The sequence below is a fragment of the Oreochromis aureus genome, linkage group 7 (assembly GCF_013358895.1).
Source record: "Oreochromis aureus strain Israel breed Guangdong linkage group 7, ZZ_aureus, whole genome shotgun sequence".
Taxonomy (NCBI): domain Eukaryota; kingdom Metazoa; phylum Chordata; class Actinopteri; order Cichliformes; family Cichlidae; genus Oreochromis; species Oreochromis aureus.
The window spans coordinates 25,969,854-25,997,688 of record NC_052948.1 but is presented as its reverse complement, the minus strand read 5'-3'; the positions used below and the strand labels follow the sequence as shown (position 1 = coordinate 25,997,688).

Below are 27,835 nucleotides of genomic sequence, written 5' to 3'. Positions count from 1 at the left end.
TTTATGAAATTATGAACCTTACAGAGGATAAAATTAAATCATTAAATATTCAAACCAGAGGAGTGTAGAATTCACGAGGTATGGCTGGTTAATCAGTATTTTCTGAATACCTTTAAATCAAAACCATACTATACTACACCTATAATGTTAACTACCTCTAACTATTAGTGGTTTCCAGCTTCATCAGTGCCTGAGCAGCAAAAAGCTCCAAGCTAACAACAACAAGGTGTCTGTAGTTCAGGTGGTAACAGCAGTTGTAAAGCACTTTCCTAATCTTCCTGCACAGTCAAAGTGCTTTGGAGCACATTTAACCCTAGAGTGCTTTATTATATACCAAATAACCACATCTGCCTCACAAAGAATAGCTCACTGTGTGTAAACCTTCATGGCCTACTTTGTGGGTGGAGTCCAAGTGGTGGCATAAAGTGACTGCTGTTGGTAGTACGGTCATTCATTGGAGCTAACGTTCCACATTGGGTTGTGAATCGTCTCTTTTGTATACCCTGTGGAAAAACCCAGCGTCTATATGAAGGGAAACACTCAGACCATATAAATCTTTCGACCGTAACAAGTTTGTACCATGCAGTCATGTCAAGGTCACTCCAAACGCAGATTTGTCAAGTCATTTTTCTGTACTCTGGACAGACGTGTTGCCAAGCCAAGTCAAGGACATAAAATACAGCGATACAGATGTGGATTGTAAACAAATGAAACACTGCATACTGATGGGGAACTGCACTTGCACAGCTGGATTAGCGCTCATAAATCTGTTGCTTCTACTTCCCTCTACCTGAATGTGTGTAAAAACATGTATAATGTTAAAATGTAATGTAAAAACTTCTACATAATCTAAGTACTGATTATATCACTTACGGGTTACATCAGAGGCCTGAATAATTTCATGCTGGAACTGTAGTGTTAGTGCAGTACGCCCTCAATGAACTGCATATATGATTATTACCTGGATCAATATACCAAAATGTTGATTCTGTTCATCTTCAGGGTTTTCAGTGGAAACCCACAAATCTTCTTGCCTGGATGACAGTGCGTGCATCAAGACCTATCTCAGAAGTTTATATTGTTAAATACAGTCTTTTATGTAGGCTAATCAGTGCAGGGTATGTTCATGCTGCAGCCATGCAGCCACAATGCTTCATAGAGGACGGGAAGAACAGACACAGGAAGCACATCGGTGACCTGCATGAGATAAGACATGTCCAGCAGCACTGAGTCAGATCAACTTCAGGAAGCCAAAGAGGACAGCCAGCCAGCTCAGACATTCCTAAGAGAACTAGCAGGCCTAATGTGAAAGGCATGGACATCTACCAAGTTCAGTTCAGTCATATTTAAAATGAATTAAAATGTGTAGCCGATAGTTGTGCTCTTAAAAACTCTATAAAACATTTTCTTGACACATAGCGAATAAGTAAGTAAACATATGTTGCTTTAATACATAGGAAGCTAAGAGGCCTTGAACCTAATGCAGCTGTTCTTATTAGAAGGCACGTCACTGACACAGACTCTGAATCAGACACTGAAAAAGATCTATGAGATCCACTTTCATCTGTTTATGACATACAGTTATGGCGCCTCCCACCACCCATTATAGAGAAGTCATGAGATGCTGAAGAAACTTAAAAATAAGCTTACTTCAGACTAAGTTTACTGCAGTGTGAAACCCTGGAGCTTAATAGCAGAGAGCCATCAAAATGCAGAAAAAGTTACAGTTACAAACACTGTCTTCACTGTTTTTTCAATAACTGGAGAGCCTACAGACTAACTTACAGATTTGTTTTGTGAGGGGGCAGAACAGGAGCAGCTAGAAAATGTAGTTGAAATAAGTGTCTGACTTTGTCATCAGTTCGATGATGTTGGAGATGAACACTTGCTGCTGAGAGCTGGGCCCAACACTGAACATTTCCTCTATCATCCCCAGCTTCGTAGATGAATATACTTTGTACTGTTCGCACATTGTTTCCACAGTAAAAGTGTTCAGATGGAGAGGAAGCCATCTACATGACCTTAAACACAGTGCAAAATCTAAGAGGCAATATAGCTCCAGATGGAAGTTAAAAATACTTGCAACTGCCAGTACCACCCCTCAGCCTCCTAGTGGACACACCTAAGCTATCAATTTCAAAATTCTACATCATCTTGTTTTCAAGTTATCACATTCACAAGATTTCCAGAAAACTTGCTCTGACCTTGAGGTCGAGGTCACTGAGATCGGAAGTTGTCCAAGTTTATTTGTAGATACAACTATGGTATCGATTTGAAGTTCCTACATTACTTCATTCATGAGTTATTGCATTCACAATCTTGGGTGTCCACACTACCTGCCTGCCCTGAAGGAAATGAAATGAATGAAATTACAGATGTTGAGATAACAGATGTGTTTCACCTGCTAATAGATTTCCAGATTTGACAGATTTCTTTATTTGTCCATTTCATGAGTGGAGAGCAATTTTTCACCATTTGTGAAATGTGGAATATGGAATATATCTTTGTGAACAGTATGAACCAACACAGACACACAGAGGAACATGCAAACTCCACCCCGGCAAGGTAGATCGTGTTCTTCTGGTTCCATTCCTGCCCAAGACGTGTGTATGTTCCACCACTAATATAGAAAAATGCTGCGCAAGTGGAAAGCATTATAGCATTATCGGGTCTCTTACACTAAATCTAGAAGCTACAACAGGGAAGTAATGAAGCAATGACTGTGGTGACTGTGAGCGTGTATGTCTCAGTCATGTGTGAAGAACATTTTTATGCTACATATTAGTCGCCATCAGTCAAAATGTTGCTACAGCATTATAGGCAAACAGTACTTACTCATGACTTCAGGAAAGAATCACAAGAATGTGAACTGAATTCTGAGTTTGATGAGGCGGCTGTGTAAAATGTCTTGGAGTTGAGTTACATGAGCCATCTTTGACCGCTCCCTTTTTAAAAATAGTTTTAATTCTGTACCCGAAGACAACCTCACCATACTAAATCATTCCCTACGTGCTCGGTGTCTTCACAATTTCCTTTTTAAACTTGCTAACTTCTTAAAAATTTCTTCTGGATAAAATGAGCCTGGATATTTTACCACAGCTCCCATGATTAAGAAAAAGTGTAATTTTTTTTTTTTTATCGGTTTGAGTTAAAGAATCCCTCCTGTGACGGTGCCATGTGCTAAAATAGATAGGGTTAGCTTAGCGTGTTTTGATGGCAGAAACCAGACCTCCTGGAGAAATGCTGTTCACGCTCAACAAATCCACATACGAGTTGTGATCAAAAGGTTCTGGGAAAGGGCCCCTAAAAATGAAAATCATGCACCACTGGACTGTTTTTGGGTTGTTGCTGCTATTTTTAAATCTTTCAGTGGAAATCTCACTCTGTCCCTTTGCGTTTGTCAATCCTTCATCTTGTTTTTTATTTTGACTCTGATTAGCAAATGAGTGGCAGCTGTGCCAATAAGTCCCACCTGGCACTGCTCCCTGAACTACCCAGCTCCACCTCTCCCCCCTGCAGCTAACCTATAATCACACCCCACCACCACAGTTTGTCACATCGTGCACAACTTCGAGCATTCATTTCTTTCATGTAACTGGTGATCCAAGTCTTTTTGTTCACACAGCAAGATCTAGCTGTTAGATCTAGTTGGCTAGTAAGATGGTGTTTTGGAAACATGGTAATCACCACTAATAACCATAAAAGCATTAAAATGCTTGATTAACAGATGTGCTACAGGAATACATATGACCACAGCACCAATAACAAATGATCCAGGACTGAACCACTTTACTTTCACAGACATTGTGATCCATCCACCTTTCTTCTTGCCATTCAGATTAATATCTGTCTGTGCTTCTATACAATTTGGAGGCACACATTATGTAACCCAACCTCACCCATATTGGGAATTTGTGGATTATGCCTAAAAGCTGGGCTGTACCAGGAAGCCAACCTATCTAAATGAATTCTGCGAGGAAGAGTGGCCAAATTATCCCACCAGAATAGACCAGAAGCTTGTTGATGGCTACCAAAATGTTCTGGTTGGAATGCAATTTGCTAAGGGACATTTAACTTTTGACCTTGTGTGGATTAGAGAAAATGTAAACTGAATTCCAATTCGTGGACACAGTCATTAAATCTGTATGCTGTCCATCATTCCACCCTGGAAAAAGAACAGAGAAAAGAAATCTTTAAAAGCCCCAAATTATCATGACATTCATGCCCATGACGAGTGGATATACACTTCTGTAAGTACCAGTCTATTTACCATTTCCCTGCATTGTACTGCTGAATCTGAAGTCGTTTGCTGTGGGTATCATTTGCAGACTTGATATTTTGAAGAATATGCATCCGTTATGAAGGCAAGAGAAATACTTTCTCTCAACAATATTATTTAAACATAATGAGATCAATATTTATTTTTCAAGGGAGACCTTTTAACAAAAAAAAGCCCCTATACAGTGGCCCCTCGCTACACGTTCACCTTTTTTTATTTTTTTTTTGTATAGCGCATTGTGTTCTGCATCCTGATTGGCTGTAGACCATTGTCAATCAATCTCGTGCCGTGTCTCCTTTACAGTACAGAATGCGTTCGGCTTGTCAAATTTACATAAATCTTCGATCGCTAGCTGTGTGACTCTGAAGTGCTGTACTGTATGTTTGTAAGTTTTCTCCCCAACAAACACAATAATGTCGACGAAACGTTTTGCACCGTCAAAGGCATCGCGGGTGCCTTTGGTTTCATTCTATAATACTGCACTTAGTTCAAACCTTCGTAGAAAAATAAGTGTGAAAATGTTCATGCCTGTCTGAGAAAAGTGTATAAAGTGTGTAGTGAGGGGTTTTACAGCCTTAAAACATCTATAATAATTGTAAAAAATAAAGTTGGCTACTTTGCGGATTTCACCTATTGTGGGTTATATTTGGAACGTAACTCCAGCGATAAACGAGGGACCACTGTACAGAACCCTGAGACATAGATACATATAATAAAGTGAACAGTTATACATGACAAAATAAGAAAAGCATGTGCAAGAGTGGTTGTAGAAAATTTTTAAAAATCTATTTTTAAAATGTTTACCTGCTCTTTATTGGATTCCAGAATTGAATTTAAAATCCTTCTACTCACATGAATATTCTTGAATAATCAGGCCCCAGCTTATCTTGAAGACCTTATAGTACTGTATCATCCCATTAGAGCACTTCGCTCTCAGACTGCCAGCTTACTTTGGTTTCCTAGAGTATTTAATAGTAGAATGGGAGGGAGAGCCTTCAGCTTTCAGGCTCCTCTGCTGTGTAACCAGCTTCCAGTTTGGATTTGGGAGACAGACACTATCTCTACTTTTAAGGTTAGGTTTAAAACTTTACTTTTGAGCATATAGTTAGGGCTGGATCAGGTAAAGCTGAATCCTCCCTTAGTTATGCTGCAATAGTGCTAGGCTGCTGAGGGATTCCCATGATGCACTGAGTGTTTCTTCTTCACTCTCTGTGTTTATACACCACTCTGCATTTAATCATTAGTTATTATTTATCTCTGGCTCTCTTCCACAGCGTGTCTGGGTCAGTCATTTTCCCCTCACCCCCAACCATTCTCAGCAAATGGCAGCCCCTCCCCGAGCCTGGTTCTGGTTTCTTCCTGTTAAAAAGGAGTTTTTCATAAGAAGAGGCAACAGTAGCTGAGACACCTTAAGAGAAATTGCTGCAGAAGCTATTTTTCATTAAAAAAAACATGCCAATTAAATATTTACTGGGCTGGTATTTTCCATCACTGTGAACTAGACAAAGATTGGTGAATGTAAATTAATTGATGTTAAGGTAAATCGTCTTCCAGTGTTCTAATGTGTAATTAGAGTCAAAATGAAGGACAGTCATCAGATTTTCCCCTCATTATTAAAGAAGGTGCTGCAAGTGCTATTACAAGGGTAAATGACCGAGATGCAGATTTATCTGAGCACTCAAATCTCAAAGCTTTATTTTCTAGTAATATTTATTAAGTAAAGAATATGAATACATAGATGAATATCTTTTCCATCAGAAATACTCTGTCTATTCACATCTCAGTAAGTGACATTGCTTTAATCTCTAATTCATTTCGGATATCTTCTGTTCTCATCGTGGGGACATCAACAGGGCTCCAGATATCCATCACGCGCTGTTGGGGAAATTAAAAATGACAACCAGACAAAGAGAAAGATGGTCAAAGAGATGTAAAATATAGAAAAAAAATGTTGATTTCTGGCAGGACAAGCATGAAAACAATGAAGCAGGTGAAGCTCACTGATGAAAACAGTCAGTAATGGCATGAACATAGAAGCAGACTGTGACCCAGGAGGGGAGGGAGATACAGAAATGGGAACCGTACTGTCATCCATTATTAACTGGACGCAATTATGGAAATATCAAAACAAATGCTTTCATACTCTTACTGCCGACTCAAGCCAATCTTTAGATTTTAAGTCACACTGTCTTATTGACAAGAACTGAAGCATCGATCTTTCAATTCAATTTTTCAATTCAATGCTCCTGAGCCAAAGCCACGTGAGAAGGCACTGCTCAGTGAAAGTGTGCAAAATGGCTACAGCGTGAAAGCCCAAGCAGTATTTGTCTCAAGCTGGTACTCTGTTGTGCACAAGTCCTGTGTTAGATATCAGATTTTGCATCCAGTTTTGTATTTGTAAAGCTCCATAAATAAGAAAAGGGTAGTTTTAAGAAGTAAACCAAAAGTTACACAAGGCATTTCCAAATGAGAGCCTTCCACATTCTCTGAATGGTGCTCTAATTATACTCTTTCAAAAAGCAGCTAAACGTTTTGACAATATGATGTCAATAAGGTTGCTGATATTCAATCCTAAAATATCATATGTAAAATTTTAGGGTAAAAAAATGGCAGTTTGATACAAGAAGTTGATGATAAAGACTTGAGCAGATTTCCAACTGGAAGGCAAGGTTTTCATAATGTTGTACCAAATATTACACAGAATAATCAGCTATAGCTACACCACTTAGACAGGCCCTATTCTTGAGGCCCTGTTGTGCTGTAAATGGTAAATGGACTGGTTCTTAAATGGCACTTTTCTGCTCTACCTGAGCACAACAGGGCCAACAAGCACTTGTCTCATTCACCAATTCACACAAGCACTTTTTTCTATGCTTTTTCTACACATGTGCTTTCTATCTAACATTCACACACACACATTCACACTCTGACGGATGCATTGGGGAGCAACTTGGACTTAGTATCTTGCCCCAGAATATTTAGCATGCAGACCAGAGGAGCCAGGGATTGAACCACCAACCTTGCATGTAGTAGATGATCTACAACCTGACCCTAACCCCAGCTATAAGCTTTAAATTAGCAGTTTGCATCACAGGGGCTGTGATGGACAGGTTCAGTTTTCAGTGTTAAACAGAGTCACACCATGGCGGCAACATAAGTATTGTTTTAAAGCATATTTGTGCACTAAATCATACTTGTTATTAATCTCTGGCTCTCTTCCACAGCATGTCTTTTATCCTGTCTTCCTTCTCTCACCCTGACCAGTTGAAGCAGATGGCCCCGCCCCTCCCTGAGCCTGGTTCTGCCGGAGGTTTCTTCATGTTAAAGGGGAGTTTTTCCTTCCCACTGTCGTCAAAGTGCTTGCTCATTGTGGCTCACATGATTGTTGGGTTTTTCTCTGTATGTATTATTGTAGGGTCTACCTTACAATATAAAGCGCCCTGAGGCGACTGTTGTTGTGATTTGGCGCTATATAAATAAAATTGAATTGAATTGTTTATTTTTTAACCATAAAATGTATTTGATATTATACAACAGACTAATGAGTACAGAGGGATCAGAACTTGCTTCAGAAGACACCAATTTCTGTGACTTCTTGAACATTAAAGTAATCCAGTGTCAGTTGTTACTTGTCAGTAGGCTGTGGCATCACTGCTTTCAAAGTGATCAATCACACTGGGACCCTTCTTCCTTTGGGCAAGTCACAATGAATACCTGGACCCATGAAATGAAATGATTTGCTTGATTATGCCTTTTTCCTCATGTGTGACTTTGGACAGAGATGTTCTCAGAAGGGTTTTTTTTTTTATTTGTGCCTAGTGTGTTGTTTATGTTGAAAGTTTCATAAATATATCGCTGGAAAGAAAAGTCAGAATTGTATCAGTGCTGTTACCTTTCTGAGGGGTTCCTTGCTGAGGCAGATCTTGCTAACAGCCCAGATGGGTGCTACAACCACAGAGGAGAGGGCCATGACCCAGCCCAGATGGTAGGCCCAGTTTGGGTACATGTAGCCCCCGTTGGATGTCAGGGGCTGGTAGTCCAGAAAGAAGCCGACGAAGCAAACCTTTAAGGAAGTAACAGAAGAATGAACAGGCAGCACTAATATCATCAAGCATATGAACAGATAGTATAGAAGAATTGTTTCCTTAGCAACCAACATGTGCAACTTTTCATTCAGAAATTACACTGTTTTTAATCATGATTTTTATTTGACTTCTTCATTTTTTAATTTAATTTTCTTTCGTTTTTAACATGCTACTATACTAGTTGTATACTTGTGGCATGCAGTCACATGGTTCTCCATCTTAAATGTTAAGCCTGAGGACAAGATGACTTTGGGCCACTGAGCAACAGTCAGCATCCTTTGACATAATCTCTGCCTCTCCTAAAAATCTCTGCGTGGTGGCTCTTGATGCTCTGTCACCAGCCCTCTTGGCTGTGATCCTTCCTGCCTTTTGTACACCTTTTCCTAATACACTTTCCCTTTCCAGTCAAATTTCCATAAATACAGCACACTGTGAACAGCCAGCGTTTTTAGCACTGATCTTCTGAGGTTTACCCTGCTCCATGTGCTGGACAGAGAGAAACATGCTATCCATACTGTTTGAACACCAATTTACTCAAAGTCAAAATGAAATGTTCTAATACAATGAAATAGTGAGTTCCTAATTTTTATTAGCTATAAGCCCAAATCATCAAAATGAAGCATTAAAGACACAAATGTCCATTTTTTGAATGTTACAAGCTGGCTTATCAAGTTCCATCATTCTTTGTCTTATCTCCAGGTTTACAGCTGCTGGTGAACAGCAGCTCTTGTGTTGCTCGTGCAGCAAATACACAAAAAGCCTCACGTGTTCTTTATACAAATTCTACTTAAATTACAAATATTATATTATATTTTGTCCATTACCCTGCAATGTGTTATACACTGAACTGATCTGAAGGCAATCTATGTTACCGGGATTAAAATTTTCACAATCTAGGTTCCAGCACTAAAAGAAAATCACTGGACAATATGTGCCAGTCGGAAACACCACATTTGGACAAAGCTCAGACATGATTGTTTTGATAACAATAAAATCTGTAGCGACACCAACCAAACCAAAATTATTTGGTTTGTTTTACTCATATTCACATCAGTTATCATTCACCGAGAGTTATTGCATAAAACTGCACAGCTGAGGTCCACTGTGGGAGTGCAAATTTTGGCTTCCAGCTATTTATAGCAGTGTTGAGACAACAGAGGGCAGTGCATGAGATTTCTAATCGGTCCTAACTTCTCTGAGACACAAACTGGACATGTTTCCTAAGTTCATCAATGGCACAAAATCAAATTCTTCCGGACTGGCAGCGTTGGGTCCATCTTCATCTTCACAGCTGTTGCCACTAAAACCTTTAAATGAACTAAAACTCAAAGCAGCTGAACCTCTGTCTAATGATGTAGCACTGCTCAATGAACAATGCAAACAGACACACTACTGGATCATGTTGTCTAGTATACGGGCAGTGTGCAATAAACCATGGCTAGATCACCCTTAAAACGACAGGCTTTGCCTTCTCTAACATTTATCCTGAATCAGCTGCAAATAAATGTTTTAAATAAGTAGCTTAAAAAATGTCACTCCTGCAGATCTTAACAATGTGTAGCTCACCACAGAGATCAGGGGGGTGAAGTAACGCCAGCACAGCTTGAAGAATACCGATGGCCTGTGTCCTGTCATATCTTCAACTACATCGCACATCCGTTCAGCCCCTGAATGACGTACAAAACAATTCCCAAACTAAACTTTAATTCTTTAAAACTTTTACAAATAAGAGCATGTATTGGAATTATGACAGTGAAACTAAAAGTGAATTTATCAAAAACGATCCCTTATCCCAGAAGTTTCCCTTCTGCAGTTTTGCTGTATGTTAAAGAAATTGTAGAGAAATGTATTGGCATAACATATTACATTATATTATATACATTATATTAAATTATATTACCTACCAAAGGACATTATGTACAGTTAGGTCGGTAAGTTTTGGACAGTAACAAGTTTTTTTATTTTGTGTTTTCCTCTGTATGCAAACACTGTGGACTGTAAGTCAAACAAGATGTGATTGAAGAAGTGTGCAAACTTAATTTAACTAATTTGAATTGACTCTTTGGGATTTGCTGCCATTTGTATACAAAGTCCAGTTACTTTCAAAGGTTCCAAAGTACAACCCCAAGTCCAAAAAAGTTGGAAGTCTGTGTAAAATGGAAAAACGAATGCAATGATTTACAAACCTCATAAACCCATTCACAGTCATTCACAGATTTTCCAAAGTAGCACAATTCCTAACTCTCCCAAAACTGCCCACTGCACTAGAAACAGCCCAGCTACTCGTTCAGCATGTTTTCCATTTACATAGTATCGCACTAGATAAAGTTTCTGAGAGAAGAAAATTCATTTCACAGCTTTGGAAATCATCCTGTAATGCTTTCCACTTTGTGCTGTGCAGCTTCTTTACATCCATCTGCCTGGAGCTCCTGGATAGAATGCACCCACACGCTATATTTGAAGGCTGGAGGTTGCAACAATTCTCCAAAAAATCATTGTCGCCATTATGTTGAACACTAGACTCCTCTCATTCCTTGAGATTTTTACATGTGTTGAGGAAGTAACCTTGACTTTTCTCATTTCCTTCAGTTCCTTGTCAACTTCTCACCTGGTTTCATTATAACCCCGGAAGATTGTATGTTTGCACAGCTTCCTTAAATAAGGCAGTCTCTATTAAACCTATTTCATTCTGCCCTGCTAACACTGTGTGTCCTCTCTGACTCCCTGAGTATAAATCTGTGGAGCTAAGGATCTCCTCCTGTGCCCTTTCATTAACTCCCATTATTTACTGTTTAACCAATAAACCTTTAAAAACTGTCTGCTGCTCTTTGCTTCTGCTCACTGGGAATGTTATTTGCCTCATTATCACAAGTACAATAGTAAAAGTCTGATAGCATAACAGTCTGAGTGCTGAACTAGCCTGCATGCAGTTCAGACCTCTGACTTAATAAAAACATTTGGAGCATCAAAATGAAAACTAACAAAGATGGGCCACGACTGTAGAGAAACTAGAATCCTCTATTGGCAACATTCCTCTAGTAAAAGTGCAGCAGCTGCTCTCCTCAGCTTTATGTTGCTGCTATCAAATTCAAGAAGATTATTTTTCTTAATTTATATTCCTCAGTTTTAAAATGTTTTCAGTATTTTATTGTCAGCTAAATGTGGGCTTACGAGATTTTTAGGTGCAAACCTTCTAGAAACACTTTGTAAATGGAAATAGACAAAATGCTGTTTCCTCACGTGAAATACTCTGTTAGGTCTTTATTGTGCACAACATCCGTTGCTTTTTGGGGGTTTAGATGAGGTGACTGAGCCAGCCATTGAAAAATATCCCATTTATTTACCTTGAGAAACGTTTGGGTTGCTCTCTCTGCTCAGTGTTGCAGCATTAGTCTAAATGTGAGCAGAGTACAGCCCTGTACCCTTCACAGTTCATCCTGCTGCTTCTATCAGCAGTCACATCATCAACAAACACCAGTGACCCACTTCCACTGGCAGCCATACACGCCCATGCCATAACAAAGCCTCATGAGTGTTCTTGCCTTGGTTAAATGTTGTAAAGATGGTTTTCTTAAACAAGTGAATACTTCAATCAGAAAACTGTCAGTCAGTTATCCAGGTCCTTTTGACCCAGTGAAAAAGGCGGACTGTGTATATAATACTGTCTGTACTTCTTAAACAGTTAATACAGTGCTTTTGTTAACCCCCTTGAATTAAAGATGAAAATCTGCACTTCAATCACATCTTGACTGCTTGATTTAAAATCCACTATAGTGGAGTACAAAGACGCAACATCACAAAAACTGCACCACTGTTCAAAAATATGTGATCCTGACTATAAGTCCCTGAGACCAAACAGGCTCCTTGTTGCAGTTCATGAGTTTTTAAAGGTTTGAAATAAGAATTATTAATAAACTTTTTCAGTGCCAAAGCCTTGGCACTGAAAAAGTTTATTGACAGTGGTATTAAATTTTTACTCTCACTCTCATAAAAGGAATATGTTTGTCCCCAAAAGAATGATTCTCCTAAACTATAGTGTAAAGCCAAAAACCTCAGTGAAGACTGAGGTGTGTAATTTAATGCCAACTCTGATTACCTATTTACAATTTAAATCCTGCCCTTCATCTATTTTCTGCCTCTCTGATAACAAAGGCTAATAACGAGGAAATCAGAACTCACCAAAGCCCCAGCCAACAGCCCCACATTGGAGCAGACCCACGAATAATATACATGCTCCATTAGCAGCATAGTGGTCAGTTAGCTGGAACAGATAGACTCCTCCCTGGACAACAGACCACAGTGACATACTGTACATATACACTGAAAGGTGTATTTCGACTCCTATGTAAATCTGTTGTGTGTTAGCTGTCCTGTGCCGTACCTGAGTGGTGAGGGAGATCTGTATGATGAAGCAGACTAAGCAGAAGACTATGAGGAAGACTTCTCTGCGCCAAGGTCTGCGCATCTGTCCTGGAAACATGTCAATCACTGATGATGTTATAGTCTCCAAGCCTGTAAACTAGCACACGCACACAGGGTTGAAAAATTTTATAAATGACAATGAAGGAAAATAAAGTCAAGCCTGGTTTTTCTTCTTTATGGGTCAAGACAACAATGAAAGAGAATACAGTTTAGATCCACAGGCATGAGTGCCATGGTAATCTGGGGCTTTTAATCGTTTCTTGAGCTTTTCCTTTTCCAGGGTCGAATGATTGTACAGCATACATCTTTAATGACTTCAAAGATTCATTTTGGATTTTCTTTAATGCACACAGAGTCAAAAGTATACATATACATACATCCCTACTAATATTTAGTGAAATGTCCCTTAGCATGTTGCACCATGACCGGGTCCTTTTGCTCACCATCAGCAAGCTTCTGGCATAATGCTGGCTGGATATTCAATCACTCTTCTTTTCTTCACACTTGTAAACACAAGGTCTTACTTTAGTAGTGGAAGAGAAATGACGAATGATACCAGAAGGTTTCAGGTGAAGGAGCCCTACATGCTTAAAAATGTCCATAAAAACTATGGTGTTTAACAAACTCTCAGCTAATCACAGCACTGTGAAGCTGCTGAGCTCAGATGCATGGTAACAACATCTCAACAGAACTCTACTGGTGTCTGAACTACAGGAGTCATATTGTGTCTGTATTTCCTAAACTCAGCTGTCATTCCTCTCAACCCTGTTACTACAGAAGGATTTCTGATTTGTATGGATACTATCTGAACTGCATTGGAACAAGAAAAATTAACAAAATAACATAAACACAACCTCAGATGAACGACACTGCATGAAATACAATGTAATTATTTATTTAACAAAAACTAAGTGGACCCCATGACAAGTTAGCTTTTGGAACATGTTTGGCAATTGAAGTCATTTTTTTTACGTATGACTTTATTAGTGTAAGATCGTTGTGGCCGAATTCTGGCCCAGTCTTTTTACAGCAGTGAGGTCAGCTCGTTGAGGTTTGCATTCATTTATGCAAAAGTGTCTTAAAGTCCAACCACAGTATTTCAGTCTCTGGACTTGAAGGCTGTGGTGCAGTGGGATGCTAGGGGATCATTGTCCTGCTGCACGGCCCAGTTTCGGCCAAGCTTTATCTGTTAAACACTGGCTCACATTTGACTCCAGTGTTATTGTATGGCAGACTGGCACTGGTTAGGGGCAAGGTGCTCCGTTTGGTTTTTGTTGAACAGATAATTACATGGGATAAACTCTGTAATTATATTTATAAAAGATTTATAAAAATCTTGCTCATGATAATTTTAGATCCTGGTAATGACCAGATAATATTGCCTGGTTCTGCCGGAGGTTTCTTCATGTTAAAAGGGAGTTTTTCCTTCCCACTGTCGCCAAAGTGCTTGCTCACAGGGGGTCATTTGATTGTTGGGTTTCTCTCTGTATGTATTACTGTAGGGTCTACCTTACAATATAAAGCGCCTTGAGGCGACTGTTGTTGTGATTTGGCGCTATATAAATAAAACTGAATTGAATTGAATCATTTTTTGTGTCCTGATACATAAAAACTTTTTTTAGAGCGACCCGCGGCCCTTTGCCACATGTCTTCCTCTCTCTGCCTCCACTTTCCTGTCAAGTCTTCACTGTACTTATCTAATAAAGCCAGAAAAGGGCCCTTTTTTAAAGTATCCATTTAGTTTACTATGACAACTAAATATATAGGTAGAATAGAAGGGTGAGACAAAAATCAAACAGGATTGTTAGGAGTTTCATAAGTCAGTGTAATGTTATGAAGTGCTCTTTAAGTGGTGTCATTATTCAAACAAGAAAATCCTGAGTAGCAAAGTATTTTTGATTCATGTGTTTGCAGTGAAGCAGCCTGAGTGGCCGTGACAAGTCTTAATAAATTAAACGAAAAGATTTTGGGGGAATAGCATGTGAGGGTTTTACTTACCACTGTATCAATCCCCAACAAAATGAGCATTAAGAAGAAGCATGCTGCCCACAGCTGAGGAACTGGCATCATGGCTGCAGCCTGAGGAAATGCAATGAATGCCAGCCCAGGGCCTGGGAGGACATGAGAGTCATTCACATATCTGTCACCTCTACTTGACTTGTATCATATCATTTGCAGCAAATTTGTGAGAGTTAAGATAAAATACAAAATTTCTAAATACAAAAGCTTAAAATCCTACCTGATTCCACCACCATGTTAATAGGAATTCCCTGTTTATAGGCCATGAAGCCCAGAGCTGAGAAAACCGTGAACCCGGCAACAAAGCTGGTGGTACTATTCAGCGCACACAACCACAGACTGTCCCTGAGCACACACACACACACACACACACACACACGCACACAGAGTGTAGATTTATGTAAGAGTATTTGATGACAGTGGTCACTTCACCGTCCCTCAAAAAAAAGGGACAGGGTGACGCTTCCTACTGTGTAGCAATCCATAAGCGTCTTTGAGCTGAGAAGCAGCTGCTGGAGAGGAATGTTGTCCCACTCTTGTCTGATACAGGATCCTTGCTGTTCAGCAATCCAGGCTCTGCTTTGTCCTGTTTTTATTTAGAGATGCTCTAAATGTTTTCAGCGGGTCAAAAGTGTGGACTGCAGGGAGGCCAGTTCTACTATGAAGCCATTGTGTTGGAATAGCCGATTTATGCAGTTTATTATTGCATTGCTGAAATATGCAGTCTTCTTCAGTCTTCTCTGAAGAAGACTTGACCTGGATGGTAGCATGAGATGGGATGTTGCTCTAAAACCTGTATATACACCTACATCTCATTTGTCTTTCTATGTACAACATGAACTGTATTGAAACCCAGATTCTGTGCAGCAAAGCATTTGCCGAAGGTAACATTAAGTGAACTACATACATCACACGCTGCCTAAAGTGTGGTGCTCATGTAGTGAACCACTGGCCCCGTTTATGGTCACTGGACTGGAGCAATGCTACCATGCTACAACAAATATCACTGCTAAGCTTGTCTTCTCTTCTTTCCAAAACCATTTGAATTTTGTCTCGAGCTTAAACATTAACTGAGTTACAGTCATTTTAAGAACGCTTGTGAAATGGGCCTGTCAGCAGGCTAGTGGTACAAGAGTTAATGATCACATTATTTACTTGTAACAGTTGTTGTTTTTTCTGTTGTAGCTGCCCAGTGTGATCAAGCTCCCTGACGAAACACCATACGAGAAGAGGACCTGAGCACAAGCATCCATCCAGACCTGATCAAAGATAAGAAAACACGTAAAATAAAGTCATCAGTACTATATCATGCAGTCACAGAGATGTTGTTACTTTGCAGCACAACCGCAAGTAAAAGGTTTAACTTTCCAGGATTAAAGCATTACACAATAAAACAATAAAAGTCCTTTCACAAATGCCGTATCTCGAACAAGTTCAAAGGTTTCCCCACCTGAAGGTCTGCCAGACGAGAAGGATCTGGATACAGGTAATAGACCACGCCCTCCCAGGCTCCTGGCAGTGTCAATCCCCTGACCAGCAGGATGGCCAACATCACATAAGGGAAAACAGCTGTGAAATACACCACCTGAAAGCAGACAGAAATCATTTTGTTTGGCAGAATGAGGAAATATCCTGTAGTATTTTGACTTTTTTGCTTTCATTTTCCCGCTTGTATTAACATTATTTTTATTCATTTGTTGAGTCATTTGTTTCTTGTTTTTTCTGTTTAGCAATAGCAATACACTGTCTCAGTCTGCTTCAAAGTTCAAGAGCAATGACCACAATCTCCCAAAAAGTTCAGCTTTTGTCTCATCAGTCTACAGAATATTTTCCCAAAAGTCAATCATCAAGTTATTTTTTGGCAAATGAGCAAACGAGCCTTTGTGTTCTTTTTGGTCATCAGTGGTTTTCTCCTTGGATTTCTCCCATGGATCCCATTTTCCCCCAGTCTCTTTCTTACTCTTCAGTTATGAACTCTGACCTTAACTGAGACAAGTGAGGCCTGCAGTTTTTCAGATGTTTTTCTGGGTTCTTTTTTGACCTCCTAAATGAGCCTTCATTGTGCTCTTGAAGTAATTTTGGATGGAAGCGGCTCCTGGGAAGGGTCACCAGTGTTCCAAGTTTTCTCAGTGTTCGGTTAATTGGTGTCACCATGGTAACTAAAGCCTTAGCAATGGCTTTGTAAACTTTTTCCAGACTTACAGATGTCAGTGTCTGTGACCTCAGGTGTTTCTTAGATTGTGGCATGATGTGTTGGTTTTCGAGATTTTTTAGTCTACGTCATTTTATCAAACAGGTGATTCATCAGGTGTGGCAGCAATCAGGCCTGGATGTGGCTGATAAAATTGAACTCAGCATCCCATGTGGCACAGTTAATTCATGATTTAACGAACGGGGCACAATAACTTTTCCACACAGTGCCAGGTAGGTTTGGATGGCTTTTTTCCTTTAACAAATGAAACAATCATTTATACACTGCATTTTGTATTTATCTTTATCTAATAATATGATTTTTTTGATGATCTGAAAGGTTTATTTATTTACTGTTACATCCACAGTTATGTCAATAATACCACCATTGACAAGAATACGGATGAACAAAAAGATTAAACACTTGCTGAAAGCACATGACCAAGCCTCTAAATTTAGGGTCACAAAACAGCCCACAGTAAAACTTCTGAAAGACATCTACAGGAAATGTGCAGACAGTATTGCATTTACCAGGGGCATTTGGAAAAGCATTAGAGCTATTACTGACCCAAAAGGCAGATCTGTCTCCCCCCATAGTGATGTCACATTGGCTGGTAAAATGAAAACAGTTGGTTTCCAGTAGAGATGGCACGATACCACTTTTTTATGTACCGATACCGATATCATAAATTTGGATATCTGCCGATACCGATATGAATCCAATATAGTGTGTTTTTTAATCAATAAAACTGCTTTTTTAATATCTTGCTGCATTTTGTATAAGTTCATACTCAAGTTTACATAAACAACAACACTAAAGCTATTCTGTTATACCTGTATGTAAAAAAATACACTGCACCCAAAATATTTCATAGTTCAGCAACACTGATCAATCTAATAAACTTAAACCTACTCCATCCTTCCTATTCTGGTATTTTAAAGAGTACTTAGCGGAAATATTAAGCAACCTAACTAATAGGGTTGCAAACACCACCCCCCACCCTCCACCTCATGATGCTTAATCAACGTAATCAACTTTAATTTGATGCAGTGTGAAAAAAAATCCACAGAAATAAATTATTTTTCAAGAATAATTAAATAGATTCAACATCTTTCTTCAACAGAATTGCAGACTGCACAGATGGTACCTTCCCAAAGGAAAAAGTACTATAGCTTACTAGGGTATATTAGACTTAACAGTTACTATATTCAGTAATGGACTTCTATACATTTTACATCAGATTAAAACTTTGGGTGTAAGATTCAGATAATTATTTATTAAAAGCTAGATATTTTAAATGAGAATAAGAAAGAAAAGTATGTCTTTGTGCCCCCTTTTCCCTGTTCATGCCCTATCGGCCCCCCTGGCTAAACTTTGCTAGATCCGCCCCTGTACAGTTACCAGCCGTCAGCTACATAGAAAAAGATCCTGGTGTACAAAGTAATATTAAATACATTCTAACAACAGCTTATCAAGCTTAAACGTGCTGCTGTTGTTCAGCCGCTGGTTTCCTCTTTCTGGTGCAAAGTGGGCCAAAAATAAAGAAGAGAGACGGAGTCACGACAGAAAAGCCGATCAGCTGATCATTAAGCAGTTTCATGTTTGAAGTATCAAGAGGCACTCGCTCCATATATCGGTTGTTAACGTGGGAACGCTTTACAAACATTCAGATGAACTTACACACTTGCTTTACTTCTCTCTGGGATAACTTCCTCAGAGATGAAATGCCACGTGACGCATACTGCTCCGACGTGCTACGGTTATGAGCCCAGTTACGCCATGTCGCAAGTTTTGTGAGGTGCTTTTTTGATATTTAATGGATCGGATTACATTTTTTATTTCTCTCCGATATCCGATCCAGTAATTTACGTCAGTATCGGACCGATACCGATACCTAATATCGGATCGGTCCATCTCTAGTTTCCAGAGCTAATAGATCTACAAAGGATGCTTTATCTCTAGCTCTCCACATAGCCCTGACTCATCTGGAAGGACAGGGCTCAAATAGGGGTGTTATTTCTTGACTATAGCTCTGATTTCAGCGCTGTTGTCTCTGCTCATTGGCAAACTACACCAGCTGGGTCTCAGTTTACCACTATGTATAGTTCAAATTTCAAAATTTTGGGATGCTGTGCAAAATGTAAAAACAGAATGTAATTATCTGCAAATCTGAATTTGACATCAGCAACACATCTCAATAAGGTGCATACCACTGTGTAGCATCCCTTCTTCTTTTCACAGCCTGTAAACACAAACCTAACCTTAACCCTAACCTTGGGAACTGAGGAGACCAGATTCTGGATTTTTGGGAGAGGAATGTCGTCCCATTCTTGTCTTCTGCAGGAATTTAGCTGCTCAATATTCTTGAGTTCACTTTGTAATGTTTGTTTTTCTTTTGTGAGGAAATGTTTTTAGTTGGTGAAAGATCTGAACTGCAGGCAGGCGAGTTCAACACCCAGGCTCTTCTGCTACAAAGTCATGCTGGTGTAATAGATGCCACACACAGTTTAGTAATATCTTGCTGCTCAGAACAATGCAGCGTCCATGTTTTCCAAAAAGAATTTCCAATTAGAATTCGTCTGACCACAGAACAGTTTTCCACTTCTCTTCAGTCCATTTTAAATCAACTTTAACACAGAGAAGATAACAGGGTGTCTGGATCATGTCCACAGTGCATTGTTTGACACGAAACACAACTGGCGTGTCAGGAGGTGGAGCAGGTCATCTACTAATTGGAAAATTGATGGTTTGATTCCCAGCCACTCTGGTCTATATACCAAAGTATCCTTGCTACAGATATAGCAATATCCTAGATACTGAACCCCAAGTTGCTCTCCGATAAGTTCATCAGTGTGAATATTAAACAGAAAGCACTTCTTTAAAAATGCTTGTATGTGAACGAGGGATGTTGTATAAAGCACTCTGAGTGCTCAAATAGAGTAGAAAAGTGCTATATAGAAAACGTTTACCACAATCCTAGAGAGTGAGACGCCGTGGAAATCTTCCACTCCTTGGGAGTGGAGGAGTACCAATGGCCAATTTATAAGAACAAAATGGTTTGAAACCTGTTATGAAGTATGGATTGGATACAGCGGCATTGACAAAAAGACAGGAGGACATCTGGTCACTTTCTGGTAACTCCCAATGAAAATCTTATGCATGTATCTCAAATGGTTCTTCTCTGTTTTCTTCCTCTGTCAAACTTTGCCCATTCTGCAGAAAATTTTCATACTATAGGTTTTTCTTCTGAGTGTTTACAGACCTTTCCTGCTGAGCGGACGCCTTTCCAGATGCTGAAGTAGCAGGCCACCCAGCAGGCCAGGAGGCAAAGCAGCACCTCCCATTTTACTGCACCAGGCTCCTCTATTCCTGCAGATATGGACAACACTTGTCTCCTGTGGAGAGTAAACAGAGATGTTTAGCTATGCATAAATATTTAACAAGAACATAGTGTAGTTCTGGTTAAATGAGCTGCCATGTAATGTGAAAAAAAAGAAGTAAAAATAGCTGACTCACTCCCAGAACTCTGACACTGAAGATTTTGTGAGATTTCCCAGTGTCCAGTCTATTGTCACATTGCCACTGTGTACTGCAGTCTGGTTTGCAGAGGTAATGTCCACACATCTATCTGTGGACATCAATTCAGTGATGTAATGGTTAGTTCATCTGTTTGAATGTAACATTGGTGAAATAGGCAAAGTAAATAAAAGAATGATGGGTGTTTTTGAATCTGGGCAAAACAACAAAAACCATATATTTGTTTGTTTCAAGACACTGGCTGCAACACAGCGCAAATATGTATTTATATAAGGAAACAGTCACAAGTGACTGAAATGTAATATGAAGTACCCAGTTAAGTCCATACGTATTTGGACAGTGACACCTTGTTTACAACAAGGTGTAAAGGTTTGCGCCTTGTTGTAAACCCTCCAGGTTTACAGCACGGTGTGCCAGTGCATTCCTCCTTTTTAAGAATGTATACCAGTGGGTCACTCCTGAAGTTTAGGTTTGTTTTGGTTGCTCAGCCTAATACTGGCCTTATTGACTTGTGTCAGCATCCCTTTAATCATATCATGACGGTTTGATTTAAAATCCACTGTGGTGGTGTACAGACGCTAAATTGCAGAAATACCAACCATATAACAATGCACTGCTTATACAGCTATACATACACTACTCAGGCATAACATTATGAGTGCTTTTAGCGGTGGACAGGGGTCAGTATGGGCGCCCAGACTGGTCTGCAGCTATGCAGCCTCATACTGCAACAAACTGTGATGCTCTGTGTATTCTGACACCTTTCTGTGAGAACTAGAATTAACTTTTTGGGGGCAGTTTGACCTGCCAGCTTTCACTCCTCTCATGCATCAGTGAGCCTTGGCCACCCATGATCCTGTCACTGATTCACTACTGTTCCTTCCCAGGCAGATTTCTTTTCTGCTTCTAAGACGTTAACTTTGAGGGAAAAAATCTGCACTTGCTCTTTAACATATCCTACCATATGCCACGATGAGGAGATAATCAGTGTTATTCACTTTACCTGTCAGAATATTATGCCTGATCAGTGTTTAGCCTTAAATCAGCCCCTAAAGCTGCCTGCACCATTCTGAGAGGTTGCATTATGCTGACCCGATTGAAGTCCAATCTAACAGCTCAGTTTTCTAACACATTCAAACAGCACTGAATTGAGACTTGTTCTGTGGTGAAAGGTATAGCTTGAGCATATAAATAGGCTAGCTGCTTTCCTAGCAGTAGAGTGTGGGAGGACATGTCAGAAAAAAAGGTGCCTGGAAAAATCATCTGACCTGTGTTCCAGGAATTGTTGCAGGTAGCCCAGGGCAGAGGGTCTCGGAAACAGTAAACAAGATAGAGAAGGGCCCAGGCTAGAACAATGCTGTAGACCCTGGAATATAGCTGGATCATGATGATAGAATAACCAGCTCCTGAAGAGAGAATGCATCCAAAAAACTAAATAAATAAATCAGTTTAAGCAGTAATATGACAGAGCACTGATATAGCTAAAAACAACAACAACATGTCAATGTTAAGCTAAATAATTAGGCAAAAATAAGAAGTAAAGATGGCAGCTACGTCTGCAAGTCTTAAGCCTGAAAGCAGGTTCAAAAATGTAAACAAAGTATATAGTATATAAATTATTGTTCAAAAACACTGTCACAAATATTTTTCAATTATTACCACAGCCTGCAGAGAAAACTGGGACTAAGCCTCATTCTTTAATAAGTAAACGTATTTACAGCATTCATCTGTTTTGTTAAGACATGGCTGGTCTTTGGCTTTTCAAAAAAAATAGCTCTATTTTGCCTAAATTAACACTAAGCTTTTTTTGCTTTTAATATTTTTAATCTGGATTACAACACATACAAAACATTTTAAGATCCTCTGGATTTGTAACTAAATATTTAAACAGAAATGACCTCATTACCCTGTGCCAGCGGGCAGAGCTTGGTCCAGCAGGTGATAGTGCCCTCCTGTGTGTACTGACCAATCACAGTTTCCAGGAGGAAGAGTGGCATGCCACACAGTACAGCAAAGAAAAGGTAAGGCAACAGGAAGGCACCTACACACACACGAACACATCAGAGACAGTGAGAAAAGACAGATAACAAAAATCAAGGCAGTGCTGAGGGAAGTTAGCCAACTACTGGAGCTGCAAAAAGGTGCAATGAAGAACGGAGTGCCTAAGAAATTCAACAAGCTGTCCATTTCTGAGGACTTAGAAACCATACAGCTGCTTGAAGAGGTATACTAGAGAGACAGAAGGCAGGAGAATAAACTGTAGGCTGTACTCCACTGAACCATCCAAGATGTACTGTAAGTGGTAAGGGAGCAATATGAGAACAGCCCCACCAAGGCTGTAAATGAAGCAATACTGTATGAGCATCTGGGAGAAGGACACAACCCATGACAACAATGCTCAGTGGCTAGTGGATCTAAGAGCAGACCACAGCAACCTCTCTGAACAGGGTCCAGTAAGCATCACAGTGGCAGACATCCAAGAACAGGTCTCCAGTATGAAGAGCTGGACAGCACCAGGCCCCGACATAATCCATATCTACTGGCTAAAAAAGCTAACTGCACTCCACGAGCGTATGGCAGCACAAATGAACCAGCTGCTAACCCATGAGCAGACCCAGAATGGATAACTGAAGGCTGAACAGTCCTGATCCCCAAGGACCTCCTGAAAGGACCTGTCCCAGCTAACTACCAGCCAATAAGCTGCCTCAGTACCACATGGAAGCTCCTGTCAGGCATCATAGCGGCCAAGGTGAACAGGCGCATGGCTCAAGTTAATACTGAATGTGGAAGAACAGCTTTTCATTTCTATTTCCAGACCACAGTGCTATCTAAAAACGACTTCTATGGTCATTGTTGTTCAGTTCAAATCCTTTTGTGTTTTCTCTGCCTGTTTAAATCGGTTTGCACTTCATATCTAGATTTTGTATCCTTAATTGATACATTTCTATATTTTTCTGTTTTATTGTGTTTGTGTTACCATATCTATTTTGTTGTTTACAGTGTTTCTTTTTATTGCTCATACCTTTTTCATGTCATTTTAAATACTGGCTTTGTGCCATAAGGTCTTGTAAGTTTATATACATGAGAACAAGGAAATAAGTCTGTGGTGGGCAGGTAAATTTGAGGATTTTCCACACTAAATTTCGTACTGAAATAGCAAGCTAACCCTGTGCACTGAAGGTGGGAAAACATATAAGGAGTAAAACGTTGAGACGATGCACACATTAGTAATACAAGCAGTAAATATGATATTTCCACCACAGCTAGCTGAGGCGCAACATTGTGAGATCTTGATAAAAGATAACCATGAAACACTCCAATGCTCGGAGGCTGGCTGAACTTACTTAGTCTCAAGGATAATTTATTAAAGTGATTCACCTTTGTCCAGGTGTGAAACTACTGAATGTGCTCTACTTTCACTGTTGCAGTAGTTCTTTACCCTCATAAGTGCACACTGTGTGAGTATAAATGTAATGTACCTGGTAAAAGCCATTTTCAGCTTTTACACAGATTTAACTGTCTTAAGAAAATATATTATTATTGATGTTCTCAAACATTATGTTACTCTGACCTAAATTTACTGCTTTTGTATTGACGTTTGTTCCCCAGTGGCAGGTAGCTCGCACATCTGCACTGACACTTTCCATATGACTGGGTAGCATTAGCAATTTATAACCAACAGCCTGTGTTGTTCATGTTTTTTGACCAAAAATAATACATCATTCTCTCTTGTTTGTTGTAATTAGAGTGAAGATCTAAGATTGGTGTGATTTCCTGCTTTTTTTTTAAGTGGGCTGGAGCACTGTTGACTTTGGGAATGGCTGATATAACATATTGATCTGGAGTTAATTTCACATAATTCACATTTTATTTGTTACCAAAATATAAAGATTTTCTCTTCTTTCCTGCTCATTTATTCATTGTAGATGTAAGAAAAGCACCTGCAGGCAAACAGAGGGTTATGCTCATCTGTACATACTCACCTCCACCATTCTTGTAGCAAAGGTAAGGGAATCTCCACACATTGCCCAGGCCCACCACATTGCCAGCAGATGCCAGGATATATTCTCTTTTCTTACTCCAGTGTTCCCTCTTTTCCACATTGCTCTGCATGTCCATGTTTGCTTCTCAGTTCTCTGACAAGTACTGTCTGCACACACCCTTATTTATCTCTAGAGGCAGTACTGACTGTTTAACCAATGAAGTTTGCAGGAGCCAATGAAATATGTGATAGTTTATAGTTTTTCTGTCTTTTAATCCCCATCTTAAAAAGTGACTCTGAAAGTTACTGATTAAAAATTTGTGGTAGTTACACAGTAACACACCTCAACATGGGAATATGGGGCTTTTTGATTTTGCCGCAGGTTTTAAACCCTCAAAACATCTGCTAATTCAAATTTATTCCAAATGAATGTTTGAAATGAATCCTTTTTATAAACATTAAAGCAACTCAGATACACCACTGCCAGTGCAAGGAGAGGATTTTAAGTCAGCTCACAACTTGAGCCTTAAAAACATTTTGGTATTTTTATGAGCATAATGAAACAAACATATCGACAATGGTAAGCAGCTTTGACTGAAAGAATGAGATTTCTCAAAAGGGTGGATGGCCTCACAGAGGTAGGGTGAGAAGTTCAGTCGTTTGAGAGGGACTCAGTAGAGCCGCTACATTGAAAAGAGCCAGCTGTGGTGGTACAGGCATCTGACCAGGATGCTTTTGAGTGAGGTTTTCCGGGCATGTCCTACCGAGAGGAGCGCCCGGAGCAGACCCAGGACATGTTGGACATTTCTCGGCTGGCCCGGGAACGCCTTCGGATGAGTGGATGGATGGAATATTTTATTGTTTTTTCCTGTTTTGTACATTACTCATTTCACTGCATGGGGTGATGCAAATTAAATAATAATGATATGAGTAATGTGTTCATTATGGCTATTTTTACCTGTAGTTTTTATTAAACTGGACCCTCTGCTATCAACATCCACAGGCCCACCAACAACACCATCTTTAGGACCATGATCCTCATCAGCAGCAGCAGGAGTGGCAGCAACAAAGACTCCACAGCTAGTTTGCAGGGCCTTTCGGACAGCTGGGTTACAGGAACCCACAGTGCAACTGCTGGTGCCACTGTAGAGGTCCAAAAAATACCTCAGTCATAGTTTTGGTCCAAGGACACATGGCTCATCAAGGAACACAAACTTTGCTTTGAGAGTCTAACTGGTCTTTTTTTTCTGTTTTTAGTGCTGACATAATATATTGACAGATGATGTGACATGCTTCAGATCATTACCTGTTTCTCTTCCATCATTCTGATACAAGTTCATCTTGGTTTCATCTGTCCCAAAAAAATGTTTTCCAAAATTGTGCAGGCCCCTTTAGATGTTTCTGGCAAAGTAATCTGGCCTTCCTGTACTTGAGCGTAACTGGTGTTTGTACCTTGTTGTAAACTGTACTTTCACTCATGAAACCATCTCTTAATTGTAAATTTTGACAAAACATTTGCCTTGTATAGAGTGTTCTTGATTGTTAACTAACGATAAAACTCACATGTGAAATACTTATCTGTAATAGCACAATATGCAATGAAATAGTTCCCATTTATGGAAAGAAACCTTAAAATAAGTTTCTAAAAACAGTGAAATAAAATTGTGAGAAAGGTAGTTTGCATTTTTGAATTACAGTTGTATCAGGTACTTGTCCATCGTTGTAGTATTATAGAAAGCAGATTAGGGGCTGCACAGACCCAGTCTTGAGAAGACGACAAGAGTAGTGGCACGTTGTGCTGCATACTGGGGAACAACACACCACCAAATCAAACGGAGCACTGCCCAATCTCACATAATCCAGTGTGTCTGTCAGGTAGTCACTGACATTTCCTGTAAATGACCTGTATGCTGTACACTATCCAGCAGCAACTGGACTGTGTTAAATGCACTGAAGAAATCAAAAAGGTTATTCTCAGTGATGTGATGGAAAATGTTAGGATTCTGTCCCTCTCTGTGTTAAGCTGACTTGGCTGAACAGAATCCTCCATAATGTCATGTTTTGTCTTTAAATCATTTTAACACGAGAGATAGTCGACTGCAGAAGAATCTTTTGGACAGAATGTTCTGATTGTGCTCCGTGACCACAGCGGGTAGATAACATGTTTCTATAAATGATTCTGTGCTTCTTATTCTTTCTTATCAAAAGCCGTGCAGACTGCAGTTAGGCTCTGTATTGTTGTTTGACTCTGTCACAAAGGCAAGTTAAAACTTTACAAAGAAAACTTGTTTGTGCTGATTGATCGATTTCAGATTCACATAATCAGCTGTTACTATGTAGACAGGAGTAAGCTCTCTTCAACAGGTAAATAACTGCTTCATCCACTCCTAAATTTAGGGGATATATGAACTGCAGAGGGCTGAGGGAGGTTTCAATTAAAACTTCAACTAGCTTCTCCGGCACCTTCATCACACATAAAGTAAAAGTTGAAGGGCTCGTCTGTACAAGAGCCAGACAAGACATTTCCCACAACGCTGGTACCTTCTCGTGCTTCAGATTCAGGGTCACAGACAGCTGGCTGGCACAAGCCCACAGAACCGTGGGGTTTGATCAAGGTCTGCAGCCTTGCCCTCGTTCAGTCTGTCTCCTAACCTGGTCAATACTCATCTGTTGTTGGGCTGTGGAGTCAATGCACTAGCGGCATCTGTATACAGCTTTATTATTACTTCAATAACTTTGAATTTCAATTACTGTAACTAAGGAATTTCCTATATGGAAAATAAAGTATCTGTCTTCTCATCATCATTGGTTGACATACTGTTAACTTTCTGTCCAGTCATAACAATAAAAGCAGTAGAATACTGGCTTAGCAAGCATGCTACAGCAGAGTGAGTGAAGTAACATGCTCAACTGATGGTTCAGTGGTAATAATACCCAAAGAGTTCTGGATGCATCCCCACAATCAGCAGTTCAACATCCGGGCTCAGGATTAAGCCTCTTTTCAATCACAAAGAGTGAAATCCCACCTTTTTCTGGAGCACTCAGACCAACGTCTCTATCTGCCAAAAAGTTCTAAGCCAAATACTATCTGAAAGTATGAGTGCAGCCATAATTCAGTGATGCATGTAGTACTCCTCTCACAGTATCTGACAGTGAATAGGCAGTTTGCCTCCTTAGAGTTTAGCTTTAGTTCTGCTGTCTACTCTGAAGCTCAGTCCATGTTGTCTGGTGTGACGAGTCTGCTGCAACATTTAAAATTAGTTCGTTTTAACTAGGAACTAATTTAATGATTTAATGAGAGAGATACAGATCCAGACACT

At 39.7% G+C, this 27,835-nt stretch overlaps 1 protein-coding gene and 1 long non-coding RNA gene across 2 annotated transcripts; one reads left to right on the top strand and one right to left on the bottom strand.

Annotated features, from left to right (window-relative positions):
- Positions 1 to 5,893: 5,893 nt before the first annotated feature.
- On the bottom strand, positions 5,894 to 24,652 carry LOC116319270 (sodium- and chloride-dependent GABA transporter 3-like). Its single transcript, XM_039615400.1, has 14 exons — positions 24,517 to 24,652; positions 22,440 to 22,574; positions 21,802 to 21,939; positions 20,513 to 20,624; positions 20,259 to 20,391; positions 16,256 to 16,390; positions 15,961 to 16,064; positions 15,026 to 15,150; positions 14,785 to 14,897; positions 12,746 to 12,883; positions 12,544 to 12,646; positions 9,931 to 10,031; positions 8,172 to 8,342; positions 5,894 to 6,154 (listed from the first exon to the last, which is right to left on the bottom strand). Exons 1-14 carry the CDS (start codon positions 24,650 to 24,652, stop codon positions 6,053 to 6,055), a joined length of 1,746 nt encoding a protein of 581 aa, XP_039471334.1. The 3' UTR covers positions 5,894 to 6,052.
- Positions 22,434 to 26,176, top strand: LOC120441205. The gene is made up of 3 exons (XR_005613879.1): positions 22,434 to 22,554; positions 24,460 to 24,538; positions 25,519 to 26,176. It is a non-coding gene; the product is annotated as an uncharacterized LOC120441205 (long non-coding RNA).
- Positions 26,177 to 27,835: the final 1,659 nt, after the last annotated feature.